This window comes from Oncorhynchus gorbuscha, linkage group LG03 (assembly GCF_021184085.1).
Source record: "Oncorhynchus gorbuscha isolate QuinsamMale2020 ecotype Even-year linkage group LG03, OgorEven_v1.0, whole genome shotgun sequence".
NCBI lineage: Eukaryota > Metazoa > Chordata > Actinopteri > Salmoniformes > Salmonidae > Oncorhynchus > Oncorhynchus gorbuscha.
This window is the reverse complement of record NC_060175.1, coordinates 2,280,410-2,292,566: the sequence shown is the minus strand read 5'-3', so window position 1 is coordinate 2,292,566 and position 12,157 is coordinate 2,280,410. Positions and strand designations below refer to the sequence as shown.

Genomic DNA, 12,157 nt, shown 5'->3' with positions numbered 1-12,157 from the left:
GACAGGGAAGTTAAAACACATCAACAGACAAGATTCTGTATCGCACTTTGTGACATCGGCTGATGTAAAAAGGGCTTGATAAATACATTTGATTGATTGATGCAGACAACACAGTCCAAACACAGCAACAGACAGACAACACATCAGCACTATATCGCCCTCTGGTGGTACTGGGTCCATTAAAAATAAACAGCTTTTGGAGAGATTGCCTGCCTGCCTGCCTGCCTGCCTGCCTGCCTGCCTGCCTGTCTGTCTGTCTGTCTGTCTGTCTGTCTGTCTGTCTGTCTGTCTGTCTGTCTGTCTGTCTGTCTGTCTGTCTGTCTGTCTGTCTGTCTGCTTGCTTTCCTGTCTGTCTGTCTGCTTGCTTTCCTGTCTGTCTGTCTGCTTGCTTTCCTGTCTGTCTGTCTGCTTGCTTTCCTGTCTGTCTGTCTGCTTGCTTTCCTGTCTGTCTGTCTGCTTGCTTTCCTGTCTGTCTGTCTGCTTGCTTTCCTGTCTGTCTGTCTGCTTGCTTTCCTGTCTGTCTGTCTGTCTGCTTGCTTTCCTGTCTGTCTGTCTGCTTGCTTTCCTGTCTGTCTGTCTGCTTGCTTTCCTGTCTGTCTGTCTGCTTGCTTTCCTGTCTGTCTGTCTGCTTGCTTTCCTGTCTGTCTGTCTGCTTGCTTTCCTGTCTGTCTGTCTGCTTGCTTTCCTGTTTGTCTGTCTGCTTGCTTTCCTGTCTGCTTGCTTTCCTGTCTGTCTGTCTGTCTGTCTGTCTGTCTGTCTGTCTGTCTGTCTGTCTGTCTGTCTGTCTGTCTGTCTGTCTGTCTGTCTGTCTGTCTGTCTGTCTCTGTCTGCCTGCCTGTCTGTCTGTCTGTCTGTCTGCCTGCCTGTCTATACCTGGTTGACATGAATAGACCAGAACACTGTATCCTTAATATAATAATAATAATAATATATCCTTCGTGAGTTGGGGCACAATACATACTCTACAGAACCTATTTCTCACCATGTTGGCTCTGTGTGCAGTTGTCATGTATCCCATATTTTAAAGGATTTGGCATGAAAATCATCCCCCACCCCCCTGCTTTCATTTGAATGGCTAGAAACAACAGGTTGTCTGTCATTCATAGCCACGGACTCCTCCTCTGTCCGGCGCACGGCGGTACGTGTCGGTGCGTCACTGTGCTTCTTCCTCCGCCACAGACTGACACACATCCACAGATATGGCTCTGTGAGAAGGCACATGGTGGCGGCTAACCATGAACCAAAAAATAAATCACCAAAAACAGTTCATGCATCAGTAGCAACCCGATTTCCTTTATTTTTTGGGGGGTGATTCAACCATTGCAACAACTGCACTAGACATACAATTGGTTTCCACTGTTACGGGGAGAGAAGCTAGCAAGCAACTTGGAACCCCTCCTCGCTTTTCCTGTTTTACTGAGCTATTTTACTCGGTTTTTAAACAGTTTTTTTGGGGGTTGCAATCGCTCTTTTTATTTAATTTTTTAAAGACAGTCATCATGGGTGTGCAAGGTTTCCAAGAATACATAGAAAAGCACTGCCCTACTGCCGTGGTGCCCGTGGAGCTCCAGAAGCTCGCCCGGGGCAGTCTGGTCGGAGGAGGCAGGCAGAGAGCACCACAGAGCCCGCTACGGCTGCTGGTTGACGCGGAGAACTGCCTCCACCGACTCTACGGGGGTTTCTACACCGACTGGGTGAGTGGCGGGCAGTGGAACCACATGCTGGGCTACCTGGCTGCCCTCGCCAAGGCCTGTTTCAACGGTAACATTGAGCTACTGGTTTGTTTCAATGGCGCCATGGAGAAAGGCCGTCTTCACGAATGGGTGAAACGACAGGTGAACGAGAGACAGACGGCGCAGCAGATTGTCAGCCATATCCAGAACAAGGGGACTCCTCCGCCGAAGGTCTGGTTCCTTCCCCCAGTGTGCATGGTCCATTGCATCCGGTTGGCCCTACTCAGGTTCCACATTGGGGTAAGTTAGTCAGCCGGGCCTCTCGGGGCTTTTCCTCCATATATATATATATATAACAGCTGGCTGGCTCCTTTTTAGCTCGCTATATATAACAACGTAGTGTTATGGTTGTTATCTAGCGAGATGTCAACAACTAGCACATACGTAGACTTGTCTAGATCTAGGGAACCTTTTCATTACTTGGATAATTGTGATGGATTTGCTTACAGGCTACTAATAGTCAGCCATGTTGATCAGACAAGCGCTAACCGACTGACACCTCGGATAAGGCCGGGCCTTCCTATACATTTAGTCGACACAACAAAAACAATGTTTAACATTGCAATCTGTGGATTTATCCAAAGTTCAGGCAAAGTGTGATCGATATTTTGCACATTTCTTGACCTAATTTAAAACGGCATGAATTAAAATGTCACATTCATTAAAAAAATAAAAATAAAACGCAGTAGACACTCAAGTAGGTATCCAATCAGTAGAACGAGATACGATAAACATGTGTTTTTGTTGCAGTCTATATATATTTAGTTAGACAAGGAGGGCTGTACAGAGATGTGTATTGTCTTCTGGTCAGTCCGTGTAACTTTAAGTGGAATGAAAGCGCAGGAACTCACTATGACATTCACGTGTTGTACTGCAACCAACCCAACAAATATACCAGAGTTTTTGTGCAATGTCTCATCCAGAAACCAACTATCACCCCCCCCCCCCCAAATCCCAGACAAAACAGGCCATCTAGACAATAAATTGTATGTGTTAGGTGAGACAGTCCATCTAGACAATAAATTGTATGTGTTAGGTGAGACAGTCCATCTAGACAATAAATTGTATGTGTTAGGTGAGACAGTCCATCTAGACAATAAATTGTATGTGTTAGGTGAGACAGTCCATCTAGACAATAAATTGTATGTGTTAGGTGAGACAGTCCATAACAAAGTTTCACTGGTATCCGGTTCAGTGTTTGACTGTAGGTTGTAGGCTGTCTGGAACCAGCCCTAAGTGGCTATTGGCTGCCGCTTAGATGCTGGCCCTGTGATTGGCTGTCCTTCCCTGGGATGACACCATTCGTTCTGCTGGGAGGGCTCCAGAATCTATTCCCAGCCTACAGTCCTGCTGGGCCAACCCTAGGGCCCTTCCTCTCTCCCTAGGGCCCTTCCCCTTCCTCTCTTACCTCCCTCCCTGCCTCTCAGTTTACCTCCCTCCCTGCCTCTCAGTTTACCTCCCTCCCTGCCTCTCATTTTACCTCCCTCCCTGCCTCTCAGCGTACCTCCCTCCCTGCCTCTCAGCGTACCTCCCTCCCTGCCTCTCAGCGTACCTCCCTCCCTGCCTCTCAGCGTACCTCCCTCCCTGCCTCTCAGCGTACCTCCCTCCCTGCCTCTCAGCGTACCTCCCTCCCTGCCTCTCAGCGTACCTCCCTCCCTGCCTCTCAGCGTACCTCCCTCCCTGCCTCTCAGCGTACCTCCCTCCCTGCCTCTCATTTTACCTCCCTCCCTGCCTCTCATTTTACCTCCCTCCCTGCCTCTCATTTTACCTCCCTCCCTGCCTCTCATTTTACCTCCCTCCCTGCCTCTCATTTTACCTCCCTCCCTGCCTCTCAGCGTACCTCCCTCCCTGCCTCTCAGCGTACCTCCCTCCCTGCCTCTCAGCGTACCTTCCTCCCTGCCTCTCAGCGTACCTTCCTCCCTGCCTCTCAGCTTACCTCCCTCCCTGCCTCTCAGCGTACCTCCCTCCCTGCCTCTCAGCTTACCTCCCTCCCTGCCTCTCAGCTTACCTCCCTCCCTGCCTCTCAGCTTACCTCCCTCCCTGCCTCTCAGCGTAACTCCCTCCCTGCCTCTCAGTTTACTTTCCCTCCCTGCCTCTCAGCCTACCTTCCTCCCTGCCTCTCAGCGTACCTTCCTCCCTGCCTCTCAGCGTACCTCCCTCCCTGCCTCTCAGCGTACCTCCCTCCCTGCCTCTCAGCGTACCTCCCTCCCTGCCTCTCAGCGTACCTCCCTCCCTGCCTCTCAGCGTAACTCCCTCCCTGCCTCTCAGTTTACTTTCCTCTCAGCTTCTGTCCCTCCCTGCCTCTTAGCTTCCGTCCCTCCCTGCCTCTCAGCGTACCTGCCTCTCAGCGTACCTTCCTCCCTGCCTCTCAGCGTACCTCCCTCCCTGCCTCTCAGCGTACCTCCCTCCCTGCCTCTCAGCGTACCTCCCTCCCTGCCTCTCAGCGTACCTCCCTCCCTGCCTCTCAGCGTACCTCCCTCCCTGCCTCTCAGCGTACCTCCCTCCCTGCCTCTCAGCGTACCTCCCTCCCTGCCTCTCAGCGTACCTCCCACTCTGCCTCTCTCTCTCTCCCTCCCACTCTGCCTCTCTCTCCCTCCCTCCCACTCTGCCTCTCTCTCCCTCCCTCCCACTCTGCCTCTCTCTCCCTCCCTGCCTCTCAGCGTACCTCCCTCCCACTCTGCCTCTCTCTCTCTCCCTCCCACTCTGCCTCTCTCTCTCTCCCTCCCACTCTGCCTCTCTCTCTCTCCCTCCCACTCTGCCTCTCTCTCTCTCCCTCCCACTCTGCCTCTCTCTCTCTCCCTCCCTGCCTCTCAGCGTACCTCCCTCCCACTCTGCCTCTCTCTCTCTCCCTCCCACTCTGCCTCTCTCTCTCTCCCTCCCTGCCTCTCAGCATACCTCCCTCCCACTCTGTAGTGAAGAGCCTCCCTCCCACTATTCTGAAGGCTCTTGCTAGATTAAAGAGCCAGACTACAGTATTATGAAGGCCTTGCTGTAGTGAAGAGCCAGACTACAGTATTATGAAGGCCTTGCTGTAGTGAAGAGCCAGACTACAGTATTATGAAGGCCTTGTTGTAGCAAAGAGCCAAACTTGGCGGAGGCTCAATCTTGCTAGTCGTCTTGACTACTTTCTTATGTCATTTTCTCTGACACCAAAAGTTAAGAGTGTTGATAGGGGACAGAATACGGTCGGAACATCACATAATTGGTAAACACTTCACTCTTACAGAATTTCCACGTGGGCGAGTATATTGGACATCTTATCAAAGCCTATTGGACATCTTATCAAAGCCTATTGGACATCTTATCAAAGCATTTAACATTACATTTAAGTCATTTAGCAGACGCTCTTATCCAGAGCGACTTACAAATTGGTGCATTCACCTTATGACATCCAGTGGAACAGTCACTTTACAATAGTGCATCTAAATCTTAAAGGGGGGGGGGTGAGAGGGATTACTTATCCTATCCTAGGTATTCCTTAAAGAGGTGGGGTTTCAGGTGTCTCCGGAAGGTGGTGATTGACTCCGCTGTCCTGGCGTCGTGAGGGAGTTTGTTCCACCATTGGGGGGCCAGAGCAGCGAACAGTTTTGACTGGGCTGAGCGGGAGCTGTACTTCCTCAGTGGTAGGGAGGCGAGCAGGCCAGAGGTGGATGAACGCAGTGCCCTTAGACAGTAACTTGTCTTTAACCAGGACAGAAGAATTTATAACGGAAGTTTTCCTACAAAACATAGTAGATCCCCGTATTGTATGGGACACTTACGTGTGCCTTTAGAGGCCCTGCAATGCAATACTCATCTATAAAACTAAAACAATTTAGATGAAAAAAGTCCATATTAATAAAGGAACTAACTGTATAGATAGATAGATAGATAGATAGATAGATAGATAGATAGATAGATAGATAGATAGCAATAAAAACTGTAACTCAAAGGCACAGAATAAGTTAAAGGAACAACAAAAAGAAATGGAGGAACTTATTCAAGAAGGATCAATATTATGAAAATAAAGCAAACGGGATGGAATATGGGGAAAATGCACCAATTTTTAAAAATATTTTTAAATCTTCAACAAAAAATAATTTACAGGAACTTGTTACAAATGACGACATCGTCCATCGTCCATAATTCACTAAATGATATCTGAAAGAGGAAGCAAAGTACTTTATGTTTTAATATCAGTCTCCTTTATTTCCACTAGCTGAAGTTAATTGTCAGGATTTTATTCTAGTAACAGCTGTACAGAAAGACTCATGTAAAGGCCTAAATGCAGAGGAGGAACTTCTAGATACAATTAAAGCCTTCATACCAGTTGAGGTCTATCAAATATTTTCTATGTACTCAAAGGTCCAATATTAACATGTTTTAACCACTTTAACCACTAAACATAGAAGACTATCAGATACTCAGCAAGAAGGTCTGATGTCACTATTACTGAAACAGGACCCAGGTGGTACATTTAAATATAAAGATCCAGTCCACCTAAAAAAAAAACTAGAGAAAAAACTAGAGACACCTTTACACTTCAGTGTTGTGATGACAGTATCCTTGCAAAATGAGTAGAATTTAAAAGGTCAGATGTTATTAATCAGACCGTTTGTTTTACATGGACGATACATTGTAGATCGAATAAGACGAGTACTGGAAACAACAGAACACTATGACAACTCTGGAAACAACAGAACACTGACAACTCTGGAAACAACAGAACACTATGACAACTCTGGAAACAACAGAACACTATGACAACTCTGGAAACAACAGAACACTATGACAACTCTGGAAACAACAGAACACTATGACAACTCTGGAAACAACAGAACACTATGACAACTCTGGAAACAACAGAACACTATGACAACTCTGGAAACAACAGAACACTATGACAACTCTGAAACAGAACACTATGACAACTGAAACAGAACACTATGACAACTCTGGAAACAACAGAACACTATGACAACTCTGGAAACAACAGAACACTATGACAACTCTGGAAACAACAGAACACTATGACAACTCTGGAAACAACAGAACACTATGACAACTCTGGAAACAACAGAACACTATGACAACTCTGGAAACAACAGAACACTATGACAACTCTGGAAACAACAGAACACTATGACAACTCTGGAAACAACAGAACACTATGACAACTCTGGAAACAACAGAACACTATGACAACTCTGGAAACAACAGAACACTATGACAACTCTGGAAACAACAGAACACTATGACAACTCTGGAAACAACAGAACACTATGACAACTCTGGAAACAACAGAACACTATGACAACTCTGGAAACAGAACACTATGACAACTCTGGAAACAACAGAACACTATGACAACTCTGGAAACAACAGAACACTATGACAACTCTGGAAACAACAGAACACTATGACAACTGGAAACAACAGAACACTATGGAAACAACAGAACACTATGACAACTCTGGAAACAACAGAACACTATGACAACTCTGGAAACAACAGAACACTATGACAACTCTGGAAACAACAGAACACTATGACAACTCTGGAAACAACCGAACATTATGACAACTCTGGAAACAACAGAACACTATGACAACTCTGGGAACAACAGAACACTATGACAACTCTGGGAACAACAGAACACTATGACAACTCTGGAAACAACAGAACACTATGACAACTCTGGGAAACCAGGCCTGGTATTCAAAGATGACTTTGAAAAGGCCTTGGATAATGTACAACTGGAGTTTATATATACATGCCTGGACTATTTTAATTTAGGAGAATCTCTTATACAATGGGATAAAGTTATGTATCGTAACCCCAGGTGTAAAATAGTAAATGATGGCTACATCTCAGAAAGTATTGTATTTCCAAGAGGAGTAAAACAAGGCTGTTCTTTATCGCCATATTTATTTATTATGGCCATCTAAATGTTAGCTCTTAAAATCAGATTCAACAATATCAAGGGGGTAGAAACCCAGGGCTTAAAGAACAAAAGTGTCATTGTTGATGTTTTCTTTCAAATATTATGTATTGGATCTCTAAAAAAATACAACTTTTACATTACTGTGTAGTCTACCAATAAAATGGTCTGATGGTGTAGTGGTCATATTCGGTATTCATATCCCGAAAGAAAGAGAAATTCTCACTACAATACATTTTTATAGAAAGTTAGCCAAATTAGATACGATTTAGCCACTGTGGAAAGGTCAACACCTGTCTCTCTGTGAAAAAATCACCCTCATTAATTCTTTAGTCATATCCCAGGTGACCTTATGAACCAGCATACACTGAACAAGTAAGACAAAATTAAACAGGCATATTTATATAATGAATATCAATTCGGAGGGCAGAAATGATTAAATATTAAAGCATTAGACCTCACTAAAGGCTTCAGTCATAAAACAATTATACTTCAATCCAAACTGGTTCTCTTTCAAAGCTGTCATCAAGGCAAAGGGTGGCTACTTTGAAGAATCTCAAATATATTTAGATTTGTTTAACACTTTTTTGGTTACTGCATGATTCCATATGTGTTATCTCATAGTTTTGACGTCTTCACTATTATTCTACAATGTAGAAAGTAGTAAATTTAAATAAAAACCTAAGAATGAGTAGGTGTTTCCAAACGTTCGACTGGTACTGTATGTTAGAATGTATACACAACTGGTCAAAAGTTTGGGGTAAAATGTCTTTGTTTTCCATGAAAACATACATGAAATCAGTTGCCAAATGATTAGGAAATATATTCAAGATATTGACAAGGTTATAAATAATTATTTTTAATTTAAATAATTGTGTCCTTTAAACTTTGCTTTCATCAAGGTTCAATAGTTCTTATATAGTTTGGAGCTGTGCTTTGGGTCATTGAGCTGTGCTTTGGGTCATTGAGCTGTGCTTTGGGTCATTGAGCTGTGCTTTGGGTCATTGAGCTGTGCTTTGGGTCATTGAGCTGTGCTTTGGGTCATTGAGCTGTGCTTTGGGTCATTGAGCTGTGCTTTGGGTCATTGAGCTGTGCTTTGGGTCATTGAGCTGTGCTTTGGGTCATTGAGCTGTGCTTTGGGTCATTGAGCTGTGCTTTGGGTCATTGAGCTGTGCTTTGGGTCATTGAGCTGTGCTTTGGGTCATTGAGCTGTTGTAGGAGGAAATTGGCTCCAATTAAGTGCCGGCCACAGGGTATGGCGTTGCAAAATGGAGTGATAGCCTTCCTTCTTCAAGATCACTTTTACCCTTTACTCATCTCCCACTTTACCACCACCAAAGCGGACCAGACCATCACATTGCCTCCCCCAGACCATCACATTGCCTCCACCAGACCATCACATTGCCTCCACCTCCCCCAGACCATCACATTGCCTCCACCTCCCCCAGACCATCACATTGCCTCCCCCAGACCATCACATTGCCTCCACCAGACCATCACATTGCCTCCACCTCCCCCAGACCATCACATTGTCTCCACCTCCACCAGACCATCACATTGCCTCCACCTCCCGCAGACCATCACATTGCCTCCACCTCCCGCAGACCATCACATTGCCTCCACCTCCCGCAGACCATCACATTGCCTCCACCTCCACCAGACCATCACATTGCCTCCACCTCCACCAGACCATCACATTGCCTCCACCTCCACCAGACTATCACATTGCCTCCGGCCTCCGCCTCCCCCAGACCATCACATTGCCTCCACCTCCCCCAGACCATCACATTGCCTCCACCTACCCCAGACCATCACATTGCCTCCACCTCCCCCAGACCATCACATTGCCTCCACCTCCCCCAGACCATCACATTGCCTCCCTCCACCTCCCCCAGACCATCACATTGCCTCCCTCCACCTCCACCAGACCATCACATTGCCTCCACCTCCACCAGACCATCACATTGCCTCCGCCTCCCACAGACCATCACATTGCCTCCCCCAGACCATCACATTGCCTCCCCCAGACCATCACATTGCCTCCACCAGACCATCACATTGCCTCCACCTCCCCCAGACCATCACATTGCCTCCCCAGACCATCACATTGCCTCCCCCAGACCATCACATTGCCTCCACCAGACCATCACATTGCCTCCACCTCCCCCAGACCATCACATTGCCTCCACCTCCCCAGACCATCACATTGCCTCCACCTCCCCAGACCATCACATTGCCTCCACCTCCCGCAGACCATCACATTGCCTCCACCTCCCGCAGACCATCACATTGCCTCCACCTCCCGCAGACCATCACATTGCCTCCACCTCCCCAGACCATCACATTGCCTCCACCTCCACCAGACCATCACATTGCCTCCACCTCCACCAGACCATCACATTGCCTCCACCTCCCCAGACCATCACATTGCCTCCTCCGCCCCCAGACCATCACATTGCCTCCACCTCCCCCAGACCATCACATTGCCTCCACCTCCCCCAGACCATCACATTGCCTCCACCTCCCCCAGACCATCACATTGCCTCCACCTCCCCCAGACCATCACATTGCCTCCACCTCCCCCAGACCATCACATTGCCTCCACCTCCCCCAGACCATCACATTGCCTCCACCTCCCCCAGACCATCACATTGCCTCCACCTCCCCCAGACCATCACATTGCCTCCACCTCCCCCAGACCATCACATTGCCTCCACCTCCCCCAGACCATCACATTGCCTCCACCTCCCCCAGACCATCACATTGCCTCCACATCCCCCAGACCATCACATTGCCTCCACCTCCACCGGACCATCACATTGCCTCCACCTCCACCGGACCATCACATTGCCTCCACCTCCACCGGACCATCACATTGCCTCCACCGGACCATCACATTGCCTCCACCGGACCATCACATTGCCTCCACCTCCACCAGACCATCACATTGCCTCCACCTCCACCAGACCATCACATTGCCTCCACCTCCCCCAGACCATCACATTGCCTCCACCTCCCCCAGACCATCACATTGCCTCCACCTCCCCCAGACCATCACATTGCCTCCACCTCCCCCAGACCATCACATTGCCTCCACCTCCACCGGACCATCACATTGCCTCCACCTCCACCGGACCATCACATTGCCTCCACCTCCACCAGACCATCACATTGCCTCCACCTCCACCAGACCATCACATTGCCTCCACCTCCACCAGACCATCACATTGCCTCCACCTCCCCCAGACCATCACATTGCCTCCACCTCCCCAGACCATCACATTGCCTCCACCTCCACCAGACCATCACATTGCCTCCACCTCCCCCAGACCATCACATTGCCTCCACCAGACCATCACATTGCCTCCACCTCCACCATGCTTGACAGATGGCGTCAAGCACTCCCAATATCTTTTCATTTTTTCTGCGTCTCACGAATGTTCTTAGTGATCCGAACACCTCAAACATACATTTGTCTGTCCATAACACTTTTTGCCAATCTTCCTCTGTCCATTGTCTGTGTTCTTTTGCCCATCTTAATCTTTTCCTTTTATTGGCCAGTCTGAGATGTGGCTTTTTCTTTGCAACTCTCCCTTGAAGGCCAGCATCCCAGAGTCGCCTCTTCACTGTTGACGTTGTGACTAGTGTTTTGTGGGTATTATTTAATGAAGCTGCCAGTCGAGGACTTGTGAGGCGTCTGTTTCTCAAACTAGACACACTAATGTACTTGTCCTCTTGCTCAGTTGTGCACCGCGGCCTCCCACTCCTCTTTCTATTCTGGTTAGAGACCGTTTATGCTGTTCTGTGAAGGGAGTAGTACACAGCTTTGAACCAGATCTTCAGTTTCTTGCCAATTTCTCACATGGAATAGCCTTCATTTCTCAGAACAAGAATAGACTGACGAGTTTCAGAAGAAAGGTCTTTGTTTCTGGACATTTTGAGCATGTAATCAAACACACAAATGCTGTTGCTCCAAATACTCAACTAGTCTAAAGAAGGACAGTTTTATTGCTTCTTTAATGAGAACAACAGTTTTCAGCTGTGCTAACATAATTGCAGAAGGGTTTTCTAATGATCAATTAACCTTTTAAAATGATCAACTTTGACTAGCTAACACAATGTCCCATTGGAACACAGGAGTGATGGTTGCTGATAATGGGCCTCTGTACGCCTATGTAGATATTCCATAAAAAATCAGACGTTTCCAGCTACAATAGTCATTTACAACATTAACAATGTCTACACTGTATTTCTGATCAATTTGATGTTATTTTAATGGACCAAAAATGTGATTTTCTTTCAAAAACAAGGACATTTCTAAGTGACCCCAAACGTTTGAACGGTAAGGTGTACACACACACATACAAATTAGTAGATTTGGCAGATTTCAGCCACACCCTTTGCTAACATGTGTTTAAAATTGTGCGCACCGCCATGCAATCTCCATAGACAAACATTGTAAGTAGAATGGCCAAACTGAAGAGCTCAGTGATTTTCAATGTGG

The 12,157-nt window shown here is 47.1% G+C and overlaps 1 protein-coding gene across 3 annotated transcripts in view; it reads left to right on the top strand.

The window, feature by feature from the left end:
• The first annotated feature begins 1,131 nt into the window (after window positions 1–1,131).
• The window catches only part of LOC124024202 (constitutive coactivator of PPAR-gamma-like protein 1), a 65,533-nt gene continuing 54,507 nt past the window's right edge, over window positions 1,132–12,157 (top strand). For all 3 annotated transcript variants that reach the window (XM_046338214.1, XM_046338210.1, XM_046338204.1), the window contains exon 1: window positions 1,132–1,973. In XM_046338214.1, the coding sequence (XP_046194170.1) occupies window positions 1,500–1,973 (474 nt within the window). In that variant the 5' untranslated portion in view covers window positions 1,132–1,499. The remainder of the gene's footprint in view (window positions 1,974–12,157) is intronic.